The sequence below is a fragment of the Neopelma chrysocephalum genome, unplaced genomic scaffold (assembly GCF_003984885.1).
Source record: "Neopelma chrysocephalum unplaced genomic scaffold, ASM398488v2 Primary Assembly neopelma1_147, whole genome shotgun sequence".
In the NCBI taxonomy this organism is placed as follows: domain Eukaryota; kingdom Metazoa; phylum Chordata; class Aves; order Passeriformes; family Pipridae; genus Neopelma; species Neopelma chrysocephalum.
In genome coordinates this window covers 7,649,286-7,674,760 of record NW_020897809.1, presented here as the reverse complement: position 1 = coordinate 7,674,760, position 25,475 = coordinate 7,649,286, and the positions used below count along the sequence as shown (strand labels likewise).

Here is a 25,475-nt window from a genome sequence, read left to right as displayed (position 1 = left end):
CTACTACCACAGAGTAGATTGATTAAGCATACACATACTCATTTCAGTGTAGTTGCTGCCCAAGTTGACAGAATCATTTTGACACTTGTAAACAAAGGCTTGTATTGGATGAATTTTTTATTATTTGATTTTCTGCCATCCACTTCTCAGATTCGTTGTAGCAGCAACACATGGTCTTAATGATAATCCCCAAGGTTAAGGAAGCACAAAAGCCAACATAGTGGAGGGCAACAGGGAAACTGTACTAGAGAAGGAAGAGTTGTTTTGCATTAAAGGCCAAGGCATTTGCCTCAGACCCTGAATTCTGTCTCTTACTCAACCAGAATTGTCCTGTTTTACCACAAAATGCTTCACCTTTTTGTGCTGCTCTTTCCCAGTCTGTGAAATGGAAGCAGGACCCCTGTATGTGTGCTGAAGATCATTAACTGGATCTTGCAAAGTACTTCCAGATTTTTGATTGGAAGGCACACAAGAGTGGAAAATTATATTACTTGCTGAGATTCTGTGTTGACGTGGCAAATTGTAATCCTTCTACAGAAGACATTTGGATGTATTTGACTTAAATTAATTATCCTGACCAGCAGAATTACTACTCCCAGAAATAAGATAGTTTAGTAGTCAGATGATCTGTTCCAGATTTCTAATATGCAGAGATGTTTCTTAGCCTGTTGCACAAAGATGAACTCAGTCTCTCCTTACTACTGTTTCTCTGTCTCAGGTATAGTACACTAGTTTCTTTTCACATGCATTTTGAAGTGCACTGCTAGAACACAGGATTTTTTGAAGTCTGTCTGGACCATTCACCTCACCCCTAAGCTTAATTTGCAGCAAAGTATTACTGATGAATCTTCATGATCACTTCCAGACAGAGAAACAAAAAGGACTATGACTTCTCCAAGGAAGAGAGAAGGAAATAAAAGGAAGTGAAAAGACTCCATCCTCTGTTATCAATACAGGAATATTTTATGATCTCCCTTTGTACCATTATGTCTTCTCTATAAAATGATATCAATGATATTTACCTTCTTTCCCATCTAAACTGTTTCAAGATTGCTGAATGAAAGGAATTATAACTAAACTGAGTGTCTGATTACTAAGAGTAGTTAATGTTCTTGTCAGAGGAATTTATCAGAGCAACTGTACATTTATTTTAAAAAAATCCTTTTCATATGTTTAATAATGTATCAGAATATTCATATTAAGGGAGGCCTGTTGAATAGTGAAGCCTGGCTGCTCACTCCCACTTCTTGCTTCCAAGCAGTTTCATTTCTGGAGCCTGCTTGATACAATCAGCAGTCACCACCAGCAAGAAAAATTACATTAAACTTAGGGCAATGATGTACTAAAAATCATTCAATCATCTAGGAACTATTTATATGGAGAAGAAAACGAAACACCATGCAGTTCATGTCATCCTAAAGTAGGAAAATGGTTTGGATAAATCAGACTCTACAAATTTGTATTTCCCTACATCTGCTTTGTTGGAATTCTAGCTCAGTTATTGGCATCTGCAGCTTACAATTAGGCAACGTTAATCCTATTCTGTGAAGCTCTCATAAAATAAATTTGTTAAAGTATTTCCATTCATTTTCATTGATATACAATTTCTCTTCCTCTTCCACTTTGTTTTCTTAACACAAAGCCCTTTGGGATGGGCTACCTTTCTGAATTCATATGCACAGTATGTGTTTTAGCACATACTCTCTGGTTTTGAGGCCCTCTTCAGCTGTTTGACATTAAACTTAGTCCAAGCCTCAGTTATTGCTTACCTCTCCTCTGGTGCAGGGCACTGCATCTGAATACCTGGAAGTGCACATGGAGCCTTCCTCAATGAGATCATCCTGGAGCCCAAAAGTAGCTGTACAGTTGACAGAGAAATACTTGTAGGGCCTCCAAGTCTGCCCATAATCCTGGGATCTTTCCAACACCATTGCAGCTGGGCGAGGTGACTTGAACACAGCAATGACGTGGGTCAGGTAGAATTCTGTTTCGAAGTCCAGTCGGATTTCTTCCCTGTGTACCCCTTGGGCAGACTGCCACCAGGAGATGGGGTTTGCAAAGAAATCATCCGTCATGTCAGCAGGGAGGTGGGAGTTATCAGGCTGGTTGGCGTTGCATTTGGTGCAGCGAGGCTGCCCACAGCCGCGGGAGGCATGGTGGAGGAGGTCGTGGTCCGGGTAGGAGCAGTACAGTTCCGTGCTGTTCTGGCCACACGTGGTGAGGGTGACTGGTGTCCTCCCTGTCGCAAGGTTTCCCACTGGAGGGTTGCAGGCACGGCCGTCGCAGCGGAAGGCTCGTGGTCTTGTGGGGTCTGAAAGACGGGCAAAAGAAACACAAGTAGAACTTCTCAAATACTGCTCAGGGTGTAATGCAGGTGACGATACAAATGTTTGGAGTCCTCATCTGGGGACTGACATCCAAGAGGACACCTTCAAAGGAGAGCTGCTTCATCTTTTCACATTAAGTTTTGAGGCAGTTTCTCAATGAATCTAGTCCTTGTGATTGGTGCCCAACTCAGAAACTGAGGTTTATGGTGCTTAACGTTAATTTCTGTTGAAAATGCGTTTGTGTTGGTCTACTGAATTTTATGTTTAACCAGAGAAATCTTTGTTTTCTTACTTTCACTCTAGTAAAGATCTGTATTGACTGAATCTATTCAATGCATTTATTTTCATTGTTATCAGAGAGCAAAGTCAAACTGGAGTGTACACTGTAGATACATTAAGAAAAGAGATGATTCCTGCCCAACAGATTACAGACACTAATTACACATAAAAACACATAAAGAAAGCATGTATTTCTACAGCTGAGTGTTGAGTTTCTACTGCTCCTAACAAGATCAGGGGGAGTTATTAATTCATAACAGAGCTGAAAATCAAGTCTATCTTTTGTTTAAATACCTTAACATGGAGATAGATGACTACATTCTGTTTGCCAAGTTTGCAAATACTGGCAAATTTTTGGTATCTTCAATGGATATATTTACTTATTTCTAAATTAAGAAAAGGTAGGGATAACTGCAAAGTCTCAATATTTTTTGAAAATCAGTAGTGTCTTGTGAAGTGGAATTAAAGGTCATTCCAAAACCTTATTACCATGCTGGAGAAAACTGCAATTCTAATGACATACCATGTCCTCTTTGCAACTTAACACTCTAGAAGGAGTTAAAGACTGACCTTGCAAGGTCATAAATCTAATCCAAGAGGTCACAAGTCAGATGACTGGATGTAGGTCCTACAGGAAATGACCCTTCCAATGAAACATAGGATGACCATAAACCCTGAGTAATCTGGGAGCAGTTCAAAGGTCAGCTATTAGTTCAACATTCTAGGTAAAATTTTAAAATCCCTACTCAATTTATATTCAGACTTTCCTCAGGTAAAATTAATTTAAAAATCAAGTTAGGTCAAAGAAAGGAGTCTCCAATTCGGCCTTATAGAAGTACTCAAAATACTTATAAAAGTGTCAAATTGACACCTCTCTTTCCAAAAGGAAAGTTTAGGGCAAAAAATGTGTCCAACATACACAGTTTTGTTTCTGAGTTGGCTCTGTCCTTAGTTCTTCAGTGACGTCTCTGCCAGATCAGGAAAGAAAAGTCAGACATGGACATTATTTTGAAAAACACCTCATGCATTTTGCTTCCCAGGATTAGGACACAAAATAAAGTTATTGTCTGTCCACTGAATCCCATTGACCAAAGGTGTGTACCATTTTAGCTTACATAAAGTGTAAGGTAGTCTTAAACTTCAGTTAGAAAGAAAGAGGAGATCATCCAAAAATGCTCTTGACTACTCTTAGAAACAGGTGGAAGCCACCTTTAAGGTAATTTGGAGTGTGTTTGCTGGCAAAGATTTTTTTTTTAGTATCCCATTGAAGCCCCAGGACACTGGCAGAGCTTAGAGGGCAGCAGTGCCTGAATTACATGTGCAGCTGAAAGTCTTCAGATCAAAGGAATGAAAGCTGCCCCTCCTCAGTCCCACCAGCCTTCCCTGTGCCAGCACAGAGATGAGGATTTGCAGAAGTCATCTGGAGAGGAATGGAGAGAAGATGGGGATGTTTGGCTCTATTGGTTCTGTTCTCTGTTCCCCACCTTCAACTGAGCAGGGGATTCTTAGCACTGCTGGAGATCTTCCACCAAGTCCTCACACCATCCTAACTGCTTGATGGCCATTTCAATGTAATTTTTTCTGATTATGAACTTCTTGTTCCATTTGAGCCCAGTGCAGTTACAGGGGAACACCAGGAGGTTCAGAGGTTTTTATCTAGGAGGTTCCTTGCAATATCTCAGTGTTTTAGTCCTGAGAAGGGACTCAGATTTCCACAGAAGTTGTTTAGAGCTTCCTCCTTTTTGAAGAGATCTGAAATTCCAAATTTTTATGTGCTCTGGAGGACAAATTTCACTGAGTCATGCAGAATTCTAGAAATAAAGGTAAATCTATACTTATACATATATAATGAGCTACAACTGCATGCCTCAACAACATCTTTGCAAGTGACATTTAGGTTCATGTTCATGTCCAAACTGTTTGGAAAAAATTACCAGAAACAAGGAAGGCACAGCAATTTCTGTCTTTGAAGTAGATTCAGTATAAACTGATTTTGCTGAGTGCTGCACAAAGGTGTCATCTTTGCCTCCAGAGAATTTCGGTAAGACTGGTCTTACAACTGAGCTTTGAACAAGCATTAGTTCTGAATAAGAGTCAGGTTACTTAGTTTTGATCAGGAATGGATCCATGTTACAAATGTGATTGGATTATGGATGATTATGGATATATATACCATGTAATTAAAAGGAAGTCCATCTCTATCTATGGATTACACCACTAAAGCTTTCATAGAGGAAATGGGATGCTGGAGTTCCAAATTTAAGAAGTTGTATAAGGGGAAGCTCTGCAGACAAGAATGTGAGAAAGCAAAAAAGGAAACATTTTTAAAAGGGAATGTCTGCTTTTTATATTTCCCATAAATGGGAAATATAAAGCCTTGTACTGAGTTTTTTAGCTGCTTTTTTCTGAACCTGGAAAAAAAAGAAAGATGTTTGTTCTCCTGAACACCAGTCACAAGAACGTTTATCTGCTCTGCCAGCTAATGCAGCAACATCAATAAACAGTTCCTGTCTGAACTGCTGTGTCATTAGGAAAATGGGAGAAGAACAAAGTGCAAATTAGCAGAAGGGAGTTTGAGAGAATGAGAGAGATTGGAAAACAAATCTGCAGTCGATTAAAAGCTTTGTATTTAAAGAAATCAATTGGCAGAACATTACTTGGCCACAAGGACGGTGCAGCCTGTCCATCACTCAGTGATCCTGTGGAAACAACACAAAATGCTGAATCTGGACAGCAAGGGGAGATTGCTGCAGAAGAGAACCAGCAGCCAGACAAACAACTTACCCCAACTGCCAGGAGGACTCACTGAATAATTCATAAAGAACTAAACAGTTTGATTACGCATGGGCCCTGCATGTGATTATGAAGTTGATTAGATTTTACTCCATGGAGGATGGCTTGGCTCCATAAATGGTATGATTAATTTATTTGTTTGTCTTCCAGTCCCTCAGAGCTGTGCCACAAAGTGGCAGGTCAATGGCACATGCTCAGCACGTGTTCCAAAAACGGTGTTATCCGATGATTAGGGAATCATACAGTTCAAGGAAGGTCATACTATTGATATTCCTGGGACACCATTTCAAATGGAGATCTCTTACTTCAGAACCTTCTAATGCAACAGGACATTGTAGACATTAACTAAAAACAGCTTCATTTTTTTCAGTTTTTTTTCACCCCCCATTGGGTACCCAACAGAAGAAAGGTCATATGGCATCTTATCCAAAAGCCTGCTGATGGGACTGGAAAGATGCCTAATATTTTATGAGTGATTTGAATTGGAATTTTTATTTCTTTTCCGTATGCAAATTTATGTTTTTATGTGTTTAGTTCTCCTGCAGTCACTCAGGAGAGCAAATTTCACAGATCTGAGAAATAGTAAAACCTTTGAGCATCTTCTGCTGTGTTTTTGATGGATCAGTTTCAGCATGGATGTCCAACCTGGATTTCACTTTTTATACATATATATCTGTTTAGCTTTTTTCTTAATAACCAAAAACTTTTAAGTTTTATTTTAAAGCTAACCACCCTGGGGAACTGAGTTATTTAAATTTTCATTAGTCAGACCCAGGACTTTATCCTTTAACACTGGTTACAACAGAAGTGCTGTACAACCCTTTGGTTTGCCTGGGACCAACATGTAGTAAGTTTGGCAAGTCTTCATCCATATACGAGTAGCCTGATGTATTTCTGCACTAAAATAGCCCTGATAACTGGGGCTAACGAGCCAGCCTTCATAAATACCCCAGAGGTGAAGTTCAGAATGTGCTGTGAAACCAAGGTGCCTCCATGACTTGAGGCATGGACAGAAGAATTAGGTCCCAGGCTGGGGCTCTCTTCCATTGTGTCCAGTTGCAGTTTGCCTGCCCACATCCCCTCTGGAGCAACAGTGGGCTCCAACACCTACAGCTTCACTTGCAGATGAGCTGAACAACCTCAGACCAGATGAAAACAAAACATGTTGATAATTGGATCCTGCAATTGATTTTAAGTTTGATGGTGGAAATGGCCTCTTTTGACCCCATCACATCCTCTTTTTCAGGGCTTGTATTGGGATGAGAGCTGGCCCAGGTGCTGCTCCCCAGGCCACTGCTTACTTGGGGAGGTCTGGGACTAAAGCAAGATCCCAAGCTGTTGTCAGTCCTGTGTCAAGCTGTGTCTCAATATGCAACAGTTTTCAGATTACTACAGAGTCTGTTTGAGGAAATAATGTCCTCCAGCTGCATAAGACTGAGGGAAGGATCATCCAAGTGTCGCATCTTGCAATATAAACCCTAGGTGTCTGCTCCAGCCTAAGCAGTAAGGTATTTTTTGTTTTGTTTTGGTTGGTTGGTTGGTTGGTTTTCCCCCCCCCATGGCATTATATTTAAAGATCTAAGGAGCCAGTCTTGACAACCTGGACTGTCTTCTCTTTACAGGGATGGCAGAAGGCAAATATTGTACTCCCCACAAATATTATGTGTCACGTACTCCCCATACAACTGCCCCATCAATTTGTTTCACTTCTGACCAGCAGGGATCAGCTATAGAGCTGAAAAGGAGTTTACTGTATAGGCTAGGGAAGTATGCCAAAAACATACTTCTCTGTACACCTCTCAGCTCTAAAGAAAGAATAAAAAATGAACAGGTAACCCTTGTGCTTTCATAGGTTGATAGTGCAACCTTTTGATCAAGCACCAAATATTTATTTAAAGGGACATTGAGTCCTTAGCAGCATCACCTTCAATATCCAGTTGTTTCGCTGCTATTCACCATGTCCTACACTATTATTCTAAGTTTAGCTCTGTACAGAACACACCCCCTCCCTTCAAATTCGCTTTCCAAGCAGTCGGCTGGGGGCTGCATTTCCTCGAAGATTTGTTTTCAGTTAGTGAATGGGATCCCGAGCAAATTTAGGCTACTTTGTAACAGGCTGCCTTCTGCAACAGTGTCAGCAACTTTACAAGACATCTCTGTAACCTTTCTGTGCTGTGTGTCAACATATGCATCCTATAGGGAGCTTATAACCTAGCCTGGGAAACCAGCGAATGCCCAAAATAAGACATTTGACTAAGGCACAAGTACTCCTCCCCCCATTCTCTGTCATACTGTGATAGACAGCCTCTTCCCCAAATGGGATACTGGGTAATATGACAGGAGTGTAAATTTATGGGCTGTTTTCAGTTTTTAAAAAAAAATCTCTTGCCATTATGGAAGTCTGCTGTCTGTTATCAGAAGGGCTCTAGCAAGGGAATAATCTGAGCTGAATATACTTGATCTGGCTCTGCCTCTGCTGGAGCTTGCAGGATAGCTGAGCACTTCAATTGCTTTCAAATCACTGCACGAAGAGTGTTGTTCCTGTCCTAATACTCTGAGCATACAGGTGAAATTTAAACCAGATATGCTTTCCTTTACAGGAAGAGAGATTCCAAGACATTATCTCAAAAGAAAACTCACCAAGGATGTATTGTTGTTTTGCCAATAATTATTTTTATTTTTCTGACCTGACCTTCATAACTTAACCCTTTTAAACTTAAAGATGTATTAAACCACAGCAGAAAGAAAAAAATGCTTTGCTTCCTTTCCATTAAGGAATTTGTCTCCATCATAATCCAGGTATTTTTAGGTCCCTATGTAAATAAGCAGCTGTATCATTCCTGTATCATATGAGTATTTGTACACCCACATATACACACACAACTAATCAACTTCTCTTTCTGTCCTAATGCATTTTTCTCTAATGCTAATTTAATCCTATCCACTGCATGTTAACGATTAAATCAGGGAATACAATGAATGAATGGACTGTTTTGGATAAATAAGAATTCCTAAACAGTGTCTCTGATTTTTAACGATGCAATATTAAGTAATATTAAGAGAATAATTCAGATTCCTGTGGTGATACTCTCCAAGGATGTTGTAATTTCATTATTGTCCTGCCTAGAAAGGAGTGTTTCATCCTCAAAACAAGCATCCAGCATATCTCAATCCACCTACCTCTTCCTTTTTCTCTTACTTTTCTTTTGTTTGCAAAACTAACACACTTTTTTCTTGCAAGGATGTATGAACCTATACATCCTATAAGTCTTTGGAAGGAGACTGAACTGTAAAGCTGTTTATTGCACTGAATATGAAGCTTTTATATATATTGACTAACACAAATTCCTTGTAAAAATCCAATCTAAAACAAAGATGACTTTTTTTTTTAAAACAATTAGAGCTGATTTCTATCCCATTTCCCATTGTTAAATTTAGGATAAATTGTTTCAGAATGGCAATATTGATTTATTTTGCTTACCTGCTTCCCCATGGCCAGAAATAAAATATTCCAAGAAAACAATCAGCATGATGCCTTTATGCTGCATGGTTGTCAGTAAAATATTTGTCCTCAGTGAAGCAAAAAAAGACCTGCAGTAATCTACAGTTTTGGTGCTTGCATGGCTTTTCTGTATTTTCTTTCTTTCTTTCTGCTCACCTTCCTCTAAGCGTAGGGGTCAAGGCTGCTGTCTCATTCTTCTCGTTCTCCTTTGGGTCCAGAGGTGGTTTGGTTTTTTTCAGGGCTCAGATGCCTTCTGGGTGTCACCCATACATTGCTTCCAATAAATAAATAAATAACAAAGCTTTTCTGTGCCTTTACCCCTCTCCATGCAGCGGGCAGGGGACGTTCACATCCCTGACGCAGCGCCTCGGATGCACCATCGAGGGCTGATGCGAGGCGGAGAGCTCTGCTCGGTCCGGTCCTTGGTGCTTCTTTGGATGCTATTTCGAAACTTTCATTCCTGCTCCTTGCTTTTGGAGCTTCGGTTTGGCTGTGCCTGGGCTCACCCTGGCAACCTTCCCTACCTCCTCGCACCTCCCGCAGGCTGCTGCTACCCCGGGTAGCGAGGGGGTCCCGGCAGCCTGAACCCTGCTTTGTTAGGAGATGCCCCCCAGTACCTTCTCTCCCTTTGCTCCCTGCAGCAGAGGGTCATAAGAAGAGCAGAGTTGGCTTTGCTCCCTGAGAGATGATGAGAAGCAAGTGCTTTCCTGGCTCTTCTCCCTTTTTATTTTGGTTTGTTTTATTTTATTTTATTTCCCTCCTCCCTCCGCTGTCACGGAAGCCGCTTCTCCCCCACCTCCAAGGGATTTGCTTCACACAGCGAGCGCCAGGGGAGTGGAAAACAAACCCAACGCCAGCTCGCCGGGGCCGGTGCCCGGGCAATCCCCGGCCGTCTCTGCTGCCGGACCGGCTCCTGACCGCGACGCGGGGGCTGCGGATCCCAGGGAGGGGCAGCGGGCAGGCGTGGGCAGGGGCTGCTCTCCCGGGATGGAGGTGCAATGCCCAGCGCCCAGGCGAGAGGGGGAAAGGGAGAGGGGGCTGGAGAATCCTTCCTTCCTGCTGCTACAGCAAGGTTTAGGGCGGGGGGGTCCTGCCCTCCCGGGGGCGGGTTAGTTATCTGCAAGTTTTGTCGCTGCCTCCCTTCAGCCTCTAGGACATCTCTCGGTCCTAACCGGACAGTTCTCTGGTCCTGTCTGCCTGCAAAGGGGATTATTAAAACATGTGATCTTCTTCCTGGGCTTTATATGTGCCTTTTTTTTTTTTTTAGGTCCGTTCCGCACCTCCTCTTGGGCCGGGCTGGTGCTGGTTGGGCTCAGTCGCGGGCGTTGTTTTTCCAGCCGCATCCTCCCCTCCAGCAGCCCGTGTGTGTCCGTGTGTTTCTGTGCGCGTCCGCGTCCGTCTGTCCCTGCAGCACCCTCTGCCAGCCCGCCCGGCACATGACACCTGCCCCGAGCCCCGGGGACACGGCCCTCGCACCCCCGGGCCTGGGCAGAGAGGGTGGCCGGGTTTAGGTAAAGCTCCCGTGGTGTACAAGCGGGCACACGCACCAGCTTCATTCCATAATCACTGGCAGGAGCTGGGACAAGCCAGGCAGCGAGGGGACTTGTGACTGCCTGGAGAAGCTGGGATGTCTGCGCTGGCAGAATCCCTGCACTTGGACTTGGTAACTCCAACACAAAGCTCCCGGGGACTCAAAGAGACTCCAGCATGTAGTGATGAGGGGGTGAAAGTGTCCAGCCCTAGGAAACAAAAATTAATTCAGGACGTATGTTCCCACTTCTTCATTCTCTCTTTCTTCAGGTTTCTCATCAATATAACGCCAATAACTTCTGCTCCATGTCACAGAGGAAACAGGTCCAAGGGGAGTCCAATGCAAACGGGGTTATTCTTGTGCTCATGTGTGTAGGATCAGACCTTAGAGGGATTTGAAGAATGTAGGTCATACAAAGAAGAAAAAGGAAAGATTTATTTCCCTTTGGGGTGGGAATGTTTATGTAAGGCAGGGTTATTTAGCTAAGTTTTGGTGCAGAATTTTTTTACTTTACTCTTATCTTTCTTTTCTGTTTTTGGTATGTTTTTAATATGAAAACCAAACAGAAAACTTTGAAATATGGAGGATTTTCCCTCTCCTTTTTGTCTTTGCCTTTTGTTTGAAAGCAGCTAAAATACTGTTTAATTACAAAACACAATTCTCCTGCTGTAAATGACAGTATCCTTCAGAGGGTCTGAGTCTGCTGTGTGCTCATTTCCCCTGGGATGTTCTGAGTTCTTTCAACTCGAGCATCTTCAGTGGGAGCTGGGGATGTGCAGGATGTCCTAGAGCTAAAGCGGATCTGACATTAATGAGAGGCTGTCATTTAATAATTGTGCTTTGTTGTCATTGCTTGTTGATTGCTGCCTTTGTGGGGAAATGCTGTAGTTTTTTATTTGCAGGTTTTAGCCTCATTCCTAACTGAAATGCTTCTGCAGTTAATTTCACCAGGCTTAAACTGTGGCACTTGTAGTTTAATAGATGTAATAAAGGTCAAGAAGCTGCTGTGTAATTTAAACAGCAACCTAAAATAGAGAGCAAAGTTCATGTTGCACTGGTAAGTGGAAAATCAAAGTTAAGTACATTCATTTACCTGTGATGCCTGGATGGCAGTACCATAAGACTTTCTAGTTGTTGACTGTAGGGGATAAAACTGACATAGAATGGAAAGCCTTCATTCTTCCAATTATTGACTGTCTTGCTCCAGTTCATGCTCCAGTCCATGACTCTCACTGGGACATTGGGGGAGTCAGATGTTTTGGAAAGGGACTGAGTTTGCTCTAGTGACAATTGACAAAGGACCCAGAGAATAAACAGTAAAACTGTGAATCATTCATTTTGGGTGAGGAGGGAAGAGCCAATGGCATGACAGAGAGGGGAGAGGTGTGTCATCTGTACCACCTGCCCTCTATGCTTGACAGCCCTGTTTGCAAAAGCCAGAGGACAGACTGTCCTCTTTGGGATCACCCCGGAGTGGTGGTGCATTTGAATCACTGAGCATCCTGCTTGCCTGCACCTTCCTTGTACCTCCTGTTCCTTGCACCTCTCCGGTTTGCCTTGCCTTTCTTCCTCGTATTTCCTCAGCAATGACCAGCTTGAAGGAAATCTGTCGAGGCCTTCCTCTAAACCCTTTGCCTGAAAACAAAGGTCGGAGAAAAGGAATACCCCATGCACCCGTGAGAACCCCCAATCTCACTGCTCAGGAGAAAAAGGTAACTTGGGATTTCACAGGGCCTCACTTCTCTTTCTTTCAGATAAATGCAGGTTGGGGCAGCAGACCTGTTTGTCTCAAAAGCTGTTCTGAGCGTACACCCAACTTTCTAGCAAATGTATTTCGTTGGTGTTACATAATTCACTGTGTAATGGGACAAAGTACTGGATTGCTCTTCTGCTTGCTTCCTTTCTTCCTCCTCCAGAATAAGCAGGTTGATATGGAAGAGATTTGCTGCACAACAGCTTCCATGACTTTAAATGGCTAAACAAGAGACATGAGACTTCAATGCTGTCAATCCAGCATTGTCCCTTGAAGATGAAATTCCGAATGCTGTTGCAAAAGCACTGCATATGTATGGGAATGATAGCTAACCCCTCCAATACAATAAACATCACAGGTGATGAATCAGCATCATGGTAGCAGCTACACATCTGTTTATTTGCATGAAATGTCCGAAGATGATCTATTTTAACCAGTAGTTTGGGCATCCTGCAATTTAGGCAAGTTTGTAGGGAGTTAAGTTAATTATTTGTCTTTAGTTGCGTAATTATTTTCCTGTCTCTTTTTGTTTGAATAGCCTACGTACACACTAAAGTAACCATTGCATTATTTCATGTTTGAGATTAAAAAAAATCATCAGCAGAAAATAATAGTCAATGGGTAGAGATCCTTAGGAATTTGTGTGGGAGAGAATAAGGTGGGTTCCTTAGTTTCAAAGTCTGTGCTTCATCACATGTAACATCACTTATACTGTGACATTCTGGTCAGAACACAGAAGCTCCTTCCTCACTAACAAGTTGCACACAACTTCCTTGCCTTCGTGGGAGTTCTCCACTGGCATCAGCAGTCAAATTCTTTCTAAGTCCACTTCCATAAGCAGAGGAGAGTCTAGTCAAAGGGTAGAAAGAGGAACAGCTGTGAGATATCCAACAAGGGTTCACTTCAATGTCAGAAGCATTCACGGCTGAGGCATCCTGTCTGTGCCTGGGACAGCTCAGACACATGAAGTGTGGCTACTCAGTGTGCAGAGAGGGCTGTTAAGATAAAGGAGTGGGGAGCGATCTTCACTGCATGTCAGTGTTGCCAATCATCTCTGTTTTATTCCTTGCTAAATCACTTTTCCCCAGAAGTCTGCTATAGCAGGAAGGAGTCCATGTTGCAGGAGAGGAGAAGGTATCTCTCAAAAGGATGCCAAACCTTACTCTTTATCCAGGGAGAGAAAGTTCTCACTTCCTATATAGAAACTGGAATACTTTCTTGCCTCCTTTAAATTTTAGAGAAAGATGGCAGTAGACTGGTTTCCTGCCTCCAGTGTAGTGTGTAACATCCTTCTCTCACTGCTCCATCTTGCCTCCTACATGTGATAAGAAGTCATGCTAGTTGGATTTTTATTAGACTGTTAAAGGTTTTAAAGCTTCCTTTCTGATTTATTTTATGGTTAATCCTCCACCTTAAACTCTCAGCAGAGTTAGAGGCTCAGCTGGTATTTTTTTCATACCTGAAAAGTCAAACCTCTTTTTTTAAGAGGTGTTCCATGCTTAGAAAAGCATGTAGACAGAAAGATTGTCTGTCTGAAGGGTCTTTTTAAGTCTTGATACCAGCTTCCAGATTTTGTTGACAGTGTGTAATGCTGAGCATACTGCAAGACTTGTCTTTATCTATGACACTGTGTTCATTTTCTCATTTAAATATTCAGAGGAAGCTTTGACAGAAGTGAAGTTAATAATGCTCTGCTGATTTCCTCGGGATTTGTCCCTCTCTTCATATGCCTTCATTCCAGTTTTAGTCCTTGTTACAATAATAAACCTTACCACTGCCAATGTTTTATTTTCTTGGGCCTCCTCTTGTGGTTATAATAGAAATCCTGTAAGCGAGACTTATAAAGAACTGTGTGTTTTGGGACTTGCTGAAGAAGTATCTAATTCTTCCTATCATACCAACTTTAATCTTCTTGGATAAATCAAGCCATATCTCAGAACTGATTCTGATTATATGTTTCCTGAGTTCTCTTCCTTCAGCATTCTTTGCCCGAGGCCTGAAACAGCCACATCCTCTTTCTTTCCTTCCCTCCACAGCTCAGGAAACCCTAGCTTTCTGTTTCTCAGCATCTGTAGCTTAATGTAAATATGCTGCAAAGAAACTACTCTTAAAACCTATGTGTGGTGTGTCCTTTGCGGAACAAGGATGCTCATTACTCACTGACATTTCAATAAAGCTGGAGCAATTTCGGAAGAATGTTCTCAGTGTTGGTCAAGATTAGATAAATGGTCTGCCTTTATCCACACAGCAATTCCCTTGTGGATCTTCAAGTCACGTTACAGTCCCCAACAACCCAGCAGGGTCATCTGCCACCTGATTGCAGCATCACTTGTGTTTCTGTGGTGGAGCACTAATGGGCCTTGATGACCTTGATGAGCCTCTCCTGAGGTCTCCACCCATGCCCTCTGCTCATAGGCTTAGGGGCTCCATTTAAGCTCAGGCTTGAGTCTTTAGTCTTGGCTGTGCTGGGGTGGCTCTGGCTCTGTCTCAGGGTGTCCCTGTGCCCAGCCAGGGTCCTCACTGCTCTAGTCTCCAACCTGTGGGCTGACTCACCACTATGAACCTCTTTGGTGATCTCTGAGCCATTTGTTTCTCTGGTAACCATCACCAGACCTGGTCCTGACTTGCACTCCTGGCTTGGCCTTGGAGCTGCACATGACCCAGTTCTTACCTGATGACCTGGACTCCTGATGGAACCTGGCTGCCACCCCGGGCTGCCCTGCTCACCTCCCTCAGGTAGTACGAGGCTTGACCCTGGCTGGGGAGGTGGGTGCCTGTCCTGCTGGCTGTGTTGGCTCTTCTTGACTCCCTATCCCTTAGGGAGTAGCTTTGCTGCTTGGTAACATCTTAATATGATGAACTGAAAGCTGGAGCCTGGAAGGTCACTTAGCACCTGGAGTTGTTCTTCAATTTTCTGATGCAGAAGCAGGATGTTTGACCTCTATGATTCCTTTACACATCCAGAAATGAGGCCAGGTTAAAAAGTTCATATGTGATTTGGGAAGGTCAGCATACTAGCTCCTGTTTTGGAACATCTGGATGAAAAAGAACTTGGTTAAACTTTCACAGCTTGTAGGGCATTTACAGCAATGGGCAATCAGGAATCTCCAAGTTTACTTTCTAGCTGAGCTGATTGAAACTGGGACCCATTAGGGAGAAAAATAAGTGAAACAATCTTGCTTTCTGTCTAGAGGATAGTGCCACCTAAGATTCTGGGCCTGGATGTCATCAGGCAGATGAGAGGTAGGAGGGGAATACCATCTCCATTGGTAAAGAGGCTAAGAAGGAAATTGTTGCAGAGTTAAGCTCATCACTTCCTCTCCTTGTGCTTCCCTTTCCCTCAGTAAGCAGGGAGACTGCAAACCTTAATGTTTGAGTATCTCAAGAGTCTTAAATTGAAAGTTCTGATGATCTTCTTAGAAAATGGGAATGAATGACATGCCTTCTGAAGAGGCACTGGCTCTTCAACAAACACCAATTAACAATCTGGTTTACTTGATTTCTCAAGAGAATCTCCCCAACAAAGATATTTACAGCTGATCGATTGGAGCAAGATCTCATGGGTTGTTTTGACTATACTTTGTTGACATTGAGAGGTCTAAATATTGATTAAATAGCAGCAGAATCATGTTTTACTATATAAATGCCAGGAAATAAAAAAAGACACCCTAATAGTGACTAGAGCTTAAATGCAAGAACCAAATGGTGGCTCCAGCTGGCAGATCTAAGAGGAAGACTTTGCATCTGGTGCTTACATTGCACTGAGCTGATTTAAATCAGTAACTAGGCAAATTCAGAGCAGGGTTTTTTTTAAACTGCCTATCAGGCTCAGGAGTATAACTGCAATTAATATTTTTTAAGACACCAATGAACTCTGGACCCCATTTTTCAGAGGTACTGAGCACATGCAGCTTAAGCTTCTGTCAGTGGAAGCTATGAGCAGGAAGACCACCTAAATATAAAATGCAGATAATATGCAGAATGCAATATGTCAGTTATAGTAAATCAATCCTACTTAAACAGTTGAATGTTTTTTATGGTGCTTTAATGAAATGTATTGTCTTTCCAGAAAAGCATAATGAGCAGCCTATTTGAATTTGCTCCTTGAGTGCCTTTCTCAGGTTATTCAGTTTGACTCAATAATGAATATGTAGAATTCTTCCCCATGCACACAGCAATTGCCCTTTCATAAAGCAATCAGGCTTCATCTTTTTGAGTGCCCCAGCTCTTTTGTTGAGAGACTGTTTCAGAATCTCTTATACTTAAATTCCTCTAATTCCGAGACTACATTTTTTACAGGTAATTCACAGCTATTTATTCCTCTTCCAGTACTTTCCTGAAGCTCCTTCCTGCTTCGACATTTATCCCGCAGTAAGACAGCAATCAAATATCACCTTCATTCAGTTAAGCTAAGGAAGCCATAGTCTTAGTCCTCTTTTACAAGATCTCTATTGTCTGTGCAAGGTGCCCTTCCTGCCCTTCATGTAACATTCAAGTTCATGTTTCATTAATGTTTCCATCATCAAAATTCAGGCTGCTGCTAATGTGTAACACTAATAGGACAGAGGCTCAGTCTAAGTGAATTTATTTGAAAATCATACCAGGTTTTTCTTGCTTGTATTTTTAGGGTGAAGAAAAATATTTGCCCATCAGTTTCGTTTTAATATGAATAATGTATTGATCAAAGATTGCGGGTGATCCTTGCAACACTGAAAGCAAAAAACACATCCTTATAGTTCTGTGTAGTTCTCAAGGCAGCCAAAATGCCAATCTTTGCCTTTTAGAAAACCAAGGGGTGCAGGTGATTTTATTTGTACTTTAGAAATTTTTTTAGATCTAGAACCCCCTGTGATGGCTGCTCACCTCTGAGACTCACTTTGGAAATCCCTGTGCATTTTGTTGTGGTGCAGATGCAGCTCAGATTTTTGTGCTTATTAATAACATGCCCTTGAAAAACCTGACTGGAGAAGAACAAAGTGGTATTAGAAGATAAAATTTGCATTTTCTCATCTGGTAAATAGGTTTTCCCCCCATGATTCTCTGTGTGGATTTGTACATCTAATTTGTAAGGTTTTACTGGTCTGATCCTTAGCTGGTGTAGATCAGCTGATCTGTGAAGGTGAATGCCTGCTCAGTAGCAAGTGTGCCAACAAAAGCCTCTCTTAGTCTGAAGCATTTTAGATTTAGAGACATCGTTCTTTCAGGGTGCTCTAATGTATGTGAGCCCAGTGTGCTCAAATGAAGGGGCTGGAGAGCTTTAGCCATAAGAGCCAGAGCACAGTCAGGCTGAGTGAGGAGTTCCATTACTGAGCCGAGGGCTTTACAGAGCTTTTCAGGACCGCTTACCAGGGTGGATGGTGATGATACCTGGACTGGGTAGTTGTTTTAGATGTCTGTACTGCAGCCCACCCCTTCACTGCCTTCAGAAGACCCTTGATTTCATAACTGAAGTGCAAACAGCAGGTGTCACAAACAGGGGTTATCTGTGCTCTACTCAACCCTCTCAAAAACTGAGCTGTTAGCAGATTTGGAAGCAAACCTGATTCATTTTCTGTCCTTTCCACAGGCATTAAAAATCGGCCTAATGAAGATGTGAAATTCCATATGATTTGTGAATGTTTTCAACTAAAAGTCATTTGGATGGTGTTGCCATTTGTCAGGGAACTTACAAGATCTTTGCATGAAATGGGCTATTTAAAGATGACAAAATCTTTGTTCTCTTTATGGTTTTAATCAAATGAAATACATAATATAGAGACATGACTTAACAGACTGCTGCTAAAGATAATTATTTATGGTTTCTTTCATCCAGAAGGACATACTGTACTTTGCAAACCAAGGCTAATGTCTTTGAAGGCAATAAGGAGTATAAGGCACGTAGTGTCATCTGCAGAATTTAACTGAGTGCCTAGTAATCACTTTAGCTAATTTGGAAGTGATATATGTAGCACCAATAAAATAATGTAAACCACCACCCTCTGCAATACATTAGGATGCTAAATGGAGTGAATCTTCAATAAAACTTAGCCCAAGAATGTCTTCATCTAGGAGCACGTCACAGAAATCTGGGCTAAGATCCCTTTTGAATGGAAAGTACAGTAGGGTCTTCAGTGTCTCTAAGGAGTTTAGAGTCTCACTTTTAAGGATTTCTGAATGATGATTTCCTTGATAGTTCAGTGCCCCCTAGCACTGTGAGAGGGAATTCATCTGTGTCTGATATGGATAGGATTGAGCACTTCCCAAATCTCCAAGGTGTCCCCATGCAGATTTGGGGGGACAGGTGGGAAGAGGATGGTTACATGCTTACAGCAATCAATCTACAAGGAGAAATGCAGGTAGAAACACTTTAATAAGAAATTGGGAATGCAGCTCCCCTGGTGTGAGCTTGGCCTTTTGAATTGCATTGTCCTTGTGATGGCTTAGTCAGGCTTCCAGCTGAGTCTGATTAAAGTTCAGGGCCACTTACCTCCATTTCTCTTTTACCTTGGTTTTTCTCTTTTTCCTTTGGCAGTTGGCTTTGCGCAATGCCTTGCGTTATTTCCCACCTGAAGTGCAAAAGAAGCTGGCACCGGAATTTGCTGAAGAACTCAGGCTCTATGGCCATATCTATATGTACAGATTCTTCCCAGATATTGAGATGAGGTAAGGCCTGGATGGCTCACATGGCATTTGGCTGCCATTGTTTACCAGCTTTCACCTGTGGAAGTGACCTTTAAATAGTGGAATTGCTGTGTCCTAATTTACCTCTTGTAGAATTTATGTCATAACATAATAATGAAGTTCATCATCTGATAATTCAGATGTTCTGTGTATCACAGTGGTTTCATTTCCAGTGGAAGGCTGCTAGATGTTTTGGGATGCTCCATGGGACTGATAGGGAAGCAGTGTGCATCCTTCTGGATAGGCTGTGGCAGGGCCAGGGCAGCCTCACTGCTGGAAAGCTCAGCACCACTCAACACAGGGAAAGGATTGAGCGAGGCTGTGCGCTTGGTAATGCCAGATTTACCACACACAGGGATCTCAAAGACTGTACCCCATGGCAAGTCTTAGTTTCTAGAGGCAGAGACCTCCAATTAGAACCTTGACAGAAAACTTGCAATTGTCCTGAGCTGCTGCAAGTCACATCTCAACTGAACCAGGAGGCAAAACCAGATGAGTGAATGGAGACCTGCTGTGAGTGCCTGGTTGGGTTATCTGTGCTCTCAGAGCAGAAAAGGCTTTCTGGGCATAAAAGGAAGACAGTGAATTTTTTTTCCACTGGAACCTGTGTGTGACCCTGGTTTGTAATATGCTGTGCCTGTTGGTCTTGGACCATCACTTCATTCTAGGTCTGCTGGGGCTAATGTTTGTGAAGCAGAACAGTTTTAGTGAGGGCTGCCAGGGGATAGCTGCTTTTTTTAGATTGTTTGATTCGTTTTTGCATCAACAGGGGCCTGGTTAATGTCTGTACAGAAACCTGAATAAAGCAACTCTGATTTCCACACACATCCATGTTTTTATGCAGTCAATTTTAGCCTGGGGCCAGATCCTCCAGAATTCGGCTAAGGGCAGGACAACTGGAAGACTGTCTGAAAGATATTGCAGAGCTGGACTTCAGAGGACCCTAGTACTAAACTACAGATGATGACGCCTTCCAAGTAGGCTTGGATGAGACAGTCCACCAGCTTGTTTCCACTAATGGCATCAGTGATTCTTTGATAGCTTCAAGTATTTTTTATTTGTGACCATTTCACTGAGAAATAGGTAATTGCAGTCTCAGGATAAGAAAATGCCTTTTGTTCTCTGTATTCTGGTAATATTTGATTTTTGTTGTCTATGTCCAGGGCGCACAGCTGCATTTAACAGCCATATTTCCATGCCAGCACACTCGGCTGATAACTGAAAGTTGGATTTCTTATGTTCTGAGCAATATTATGTGTAAATATGTCCTTTTGATGAATTGGTATCATTCCACAGAAATCCTGTTTTATCACATCAAGTTTAGAGAAGCAGAAATCACTAATAAAAAAAGCGTTGCGGCAAAACTCAAAGGGTTTCTCTCTGGTTTGGCAATGAGTACAAGGCATTTGTTTTAGTATCCTGGTGTAAAAAGCTAGGATACAATGAATGTGATTGTGGAAAGAGCCCATTTGCTAAATCTGTAGAATATACATTCCAGATCCTGGCTTGTGAGCTGGACAGCGGATGTCCAATTTTTGTTTGTAGCTGGCACTCCTTGGTTGAACCTTTTCAATGTAACTGTCTTCCCTGCACAAAGCAAGGGCCCAGCCACTGAAGATCTGTAGTCCAATACAAGGAAGATCCCTTAGAATCCATGGCAAATGATCCTAATCCACCTTTAGGAATTTCCAACATCTGTAATGGTGGTGTTGCTTAGGGAAAAGGAAGGAGTAAAACTCTTCATGCGCGGTTATACTTTCTTTTGGTGTCATACCTTAGAGACCTCAGCACAATTGTACTAAGACCTGTGCAAACACAGCAAAGGAACAGTCCCTGCCCTGAACAGCTACAGTATAAATCCCAGAGTAGAAGTTTTAGGGCAATTTCATATGACAAACAGATGGTGGAGGATAACAATGAGATGATTGCAGCACATCAGTGCCAGGAAACCTGACTTGGAATATATTTGTGTTTCCCATGCCTCACCTCTCAACTTTCTAGATGAAGTGTATCCTAGTAAAAAGGCCCATATTTCTCCTAACTAGTTCAGTTTTTGAGAGCTTCTTTGAACCTGAAACTCAAGCCTTAGATAGTATCTTAAATAAAAAGGGTTGATGAGCCTGAAGGCAATTTTCATTGCTGCTGTTTCCCTTGGCACTGCAGGATTTAGCTGCTTGGCTTTGGCCTCTGCATTAGAGGTTAGATTCATCAACCCCCCCCCAAAAAAAAAAATCTAGTTAAAAAACCATGAGTTCTTGGCCACCATATTTATCAATTGTGATTAGCAAATGATAAGCTGATTAAAATTTATTGGTTTTGTTTAGTTCTGATAATAGTTAAAACCTGATTTACCTGTTAAGGTACATATGTAATCCCAGATCTGTGCTTTGTTTTTTTCTTTTTTCCCCTCTTCCCTCCTGAATAAAAGCCTGCAACTTAAACAAGTTTGAATATCCCTGGCATGCAGGGATATATCTGTGGTGTTTGTTGTGAGTTGGAGTGTTTCTTCTAAATTTCTGTGACTACCCTTCCAGAGCATACCCCATAGGAGAATACCCTTGCAAGACCAAATCAGCTGCTGCCATTATGTTGATGATCATGAATAATCTGGATCCCTCAGTGGCTCAGGTAAGGGGCAGTGAAAGGGAGCTGGATTCATAGGGCAGCAGCGAATCTCTGAGATACTTCCTGTATGTGCTGTCACATAAATTTAGACATACAGGAGCTCAGCTCATGGTACAGGGCTTCTACAGCTTACACTGAAAAATCAGTGCTGATGCTTCCTGTGTCTTTGGAAGCTCATCCCTCAGGGACAGATAGGTGATCACAGGACCAAAGCACCACTCAGTGTAAGGTACCTTGTTGCAAATGGCAGGGGAGAGGCCATGCAGCTGTGCCCTGCTGGTCTTAAGCTCTTCCAGCTATGAATGCCAGTGGCAACCAAATTATGAGCTCACACATTCCCTCTTTAGTGAGTTTATTGGGATGTTTGTCTGATACAGAAACTGCAATCAAGGAATCACTTTGTAACATTCTGCATCCAAAATACTATTGTTACAGTAACAAACACCTAATTTTGAAAAACAATACTGTTTTTTTTTCTTAATTTGTCACTTTTATGATGTTACTTTCTGATTTCAAGAACCTAGAGGGTTTTGATGCAATAAGCTCTAGAAAAGATTTATTACTGAGGTTACAAAAATAGCTCGGAGATAGAGTGAGAAGTTTCAGAAAAGTGCTTGCCTGATTGTTAAATTGTCTTTTTCAGTTTCCTCAGGAGCTTGTCACTTATGGAGGAAACGGGCAGGTCTTCAGCAACTGGGCACAGGTAGGACAGTGCTGGTTTTGCAGCTTGCTTAATAAAACCAGTTTCACCCTCCCCCATGCACATTCTGCTTAAGCAGTTCGGGATAGTTCTTGGCAGTCGTTGCCTCAAAACACTCCAAAACATCCTGTTTGGATAGAGGAATGCTCGGTTAGGAACTGCATAGATGGAGAGAGCTTTATTTAGTGAGGAGAGCACAGACAGCTAAACAGAAATACTAAACATGATACCATGAACATGCCAAACTGTGTATGATGATATAAAGACCAGCCTTGTCTTTCTCTGTATATGTGCGTGCCTCTGTATTTTCCACAGACAGAGTCTAAGAAACTAGAAAGTGTATCTTATGTTTGTGTTACTTTTGCAACATTTTTCACAAGTAGTGGAATAAAAACAAGGCTTTGGTTTAAGAAAGTGCAATTTTCAGTCTTTTTTCCTAGCAAATCAGATTAGCTGTAAATATTTGTGCTGGTTGACCAGTTCATGGTGCACTTTACTATGAACCCTGATCTTCTAAGAATAATGGCAGGTGGGTAAAAGTCTCTCTAAAATCAAAGCTAGGGTGTTTTTAGTTGTGGTTGTATAATCTCTGTTCTCCTGTATAAAAAAGGTCAATAAATACACTCACTTTAATCTGCAAAATGCACGTAGGAAGCATTTGCAGGAGATCTTTGGAATCAGCAGAATATTTAGAATTATGATTTTGTGGGCCAAATTTATTGTCTCAAGAAAAAAAAAAGGCTCTCTGTCTGAATGCTCTGCAGGTGTGTGGTGGCAGGAGGAACATCAACTGAACCACCATCCTGAGTGTCTGTGGATAGGCACAGATGTGGTTACTGTGAATGCCAAACCCACATCGTGCCTCCAGCCTCTGGGTGCCCCAAGGCCACAGAGTGGGGGCAGATGGAATTCCACTTTTGAATTTTGCAGTGGGCCTGTAGAAAGCTACATCACACTGTGGAGGGCAACATCACTCCTGAGCGCTGGGAAGGTCTTAATTTCTGATTCTGTAGCTTACATAAGCAAAAGCTGACTTAAGGAGCCAGCTTCTGTCATGAGGGGTCACACATGCACCTTGTTGTGGCTCTATCTGAATCTGGCCTCTTGCTTATTAAAGAATCCCAGCAAAACTGATGTGCAAATGAAGTTCCTAGTTAGGGGAGAGGAACGGATTCCTCACCATAGCATGGGACTGAGTGACCCGGGATTCTTCCCAGTGGGGGGTTTTTCATTTGTGGTTAAAATTCATACTTCAGTTTCCTGATCTGGTAAATGGAAGTTAAATGGAAGACTTAGGCAGATTTTTGAGGCACAACTTCTGACCTTTTTTGAAACAAAGGTACCATGGCAATCCACACCATTTCTTTATTCTGTGTATCAATTAGTAAATGCCATTTAACTATTGCCTGTTGACTACATGAGTTACAGCATTTCTGAGGTGAGCAGTGCCAGCAGTTTATAGAGTGGCCCTTATTGGCCTGACATTCCTTAGTCAGATGCTGGGCTGCAAGGTGAGGTAGAATTGCTGCTAAGGTCAGAAATGTTCTCTTTTCTCTTGTTCTCATCCAAGCCAGACCTATGACCTGCAGTTGTTTCACAGCAGAACAAACAAAACATTTTTTGTTTTGCCTGCTTAGAGTAACAATCACATGAATGATTCAGTTGCCACAGAACATTTTATTCTCTTTGTAGCTTGAAAACAGCATGTTTAAAAAAAAATGATCACTGCAAAATTCCTAGGGAAAAAGTTCAGTTTGGTTTATATAATCCATGCAGACTTGTGCTTTTCTTCTGGATAATCTCAAATGAGAGTACTATGTCCAGAGCTAACTTTACAAGCCTGCAGACAACAGACCTTCTCTTTAAGCTCTGAAAGGCTTTCAGGCTTTTGCTTCCTTGTTACTAGTTATGCCTTTCAATGGAAAAAGATGTATTTATCTCACAGCTTCTAGTTTTATTAGAATATTTTTCCCAGATTGCTAAAGAGTTGAGAGTTCAACCAGTTACCTGTTCTATCCTACAACCAGAATTTGATTGTTCGGCATTTTTCATTAAACAAAACCAAAATGTAAAAAGCAACAGTAACTCTACTAACTCTTTCCTGTTCACTTTAACTTGCAGCTTGGGAAATTGACTGAATTAGAAAGGATTGGCCTCAAATCTGCACCACTTTAATTCGGATCAAACCCACAACTACAGAGCTTAAGTGTCCATGACAACTGGGTTTGTTTATTTGTCACTGATACTTTGTTTCTGTGTCCCTACAGAAACTCCAGTTTCAAGTAATTATTGAATTCCAATATTGCATGGGAAAGCTTCTCTCAGGCCTAGTTGTCACATACTAAAAGTCCTGTGGATTCTTATGGGCTTTGTCATAGACAATGATGCATGAGAATTAAATTTATAGTCAGCTTAGGTGATCAAAGTGTACTTTTGAATTATGCAGACAGAGTTGAGATGTATTTATTTGTATGCTCCTGGGTGTATCAAGGTGTTTCTTCAGTGTCCACAATGAAAGCACAAATTTTTATTTGAGAAGAAAAACCATTTTTAAGTGCATATTGTAATAGCCATTTATTGAACAGAAAACAAGCATTACAAGATGCTGAAATTCAGGTTAGGATCAACAAAAAGCATGAGTATTTAATAAATTTGATAGGGAAAATTTTATAGCGTGACTTCAGAAACATTGCCAGAAAAGTGCCAGATCCAAATGTTTAACCTCAAGATAAAATTAGAATGGCTTTAAGAGTGAAGGATTTCTGGGGTTTCTACTGGACAAATTATTCTGGAACTTATTCAGGCTTTTGCTAGTCCATGATTTAAGTTTCCTGCTGAGTGATATCTCTTAAAGGACTTTATTAAAAGAAAGAATGTGTTGAGAGCTCTGGCTGTTATTCCACATGTGAGTACACCTCATTATCTCTACAGCTGCCTTCATTCTCAAAGTTTAGTGGCTTCACAAAAAGCCCATAAATGTAAGATGGAAGCAGACTCCTTCTTTTCCTTGCTTTTCCTTTCAGTTCTGGCTGGTAATGCACTACTTGTCAGAGATGACAGAAGAGCAAACACTAGTAATGTACAGTGGGCATCCTCTGGGACTCTTCCCCAGCCATCCCCGTGCTCCTCGTTTAATCATTACTAATGGCATGGTAGGTATTAGCATCTTGTTTTCTTTTACGTCCTCTTCTGTTTAATTTTCAAGTATTGGCTGAATTAAAATATGATTTATATTATCCACATTTACAACAACACGTGGGAGAATTTGGGGTCCAAATTCTGCAGCATTCATTCCAGTTCAGTTG

The 25,475-nt window shown here is 41.8% G+C and overlaps 2 protein-coding genes across 2 annotated transcripts in view; one reads left to right on the top strand and one right to left on the bottom strand.

Annotated features, from left to right (window-relative positions):
• Window positions 1-9,807, bottom strand: part of LOC113976083 (netrin-4-like) — a 48,039-nt gene extending 38,232 nt beyond the window's left edge. Inside the window, exons 1-2 of the mRNA XM_027700876.1 lie at window positions 8,881-9,807; window positions 1,770-2,311 (exon numbers count right to left, since the gene is read on the bottom strand). Of these exons, the coding sequence (XP_027556677.1) occupies window positions 1,770-2,311; window positions 8,881-8,947 (609 nt within the window). The 5' untranslated portion in view covers window positions 8,948-9,807. The remainder of the gene's footprint in view (window positions 1-1,769; window positions 2,312-8,880) is intronic.
• Window positions 9,808-11,847: 2,040 nt separating this feature from the next.
• Window positions 11,848-25,475, top strand: part of UROC1 (urocanate hydratase 1) — a 41,759-nt gene continuing 28,131 nt past the window's right edge. The window contains exons 1-5 of the mRNA XM_027700769.1: window positions 11,848-12,144; window positions 18,697-18,827; window positions 21,380-21,473; window positions 22,114-22,173; window positions 25,194-25,322. Coding sequence (XP_027556570.1) covers window positions 12,019-12,144; window positions 18,697-18,827; window positions 21,380-21,473; window positions 22,114-22,173; window positions 25,194-25,322 — 540 coding nt within the window. The 5' untranslated portion in view covers window positions 11,848-12,018. The remainder of the gene's footprint in view (window positions 12,145-18,696; window positions 18,828-21,379; window positions 21,474-22,113; window positions 22,174-25,193; window positions 25,323-25,475) is intronic.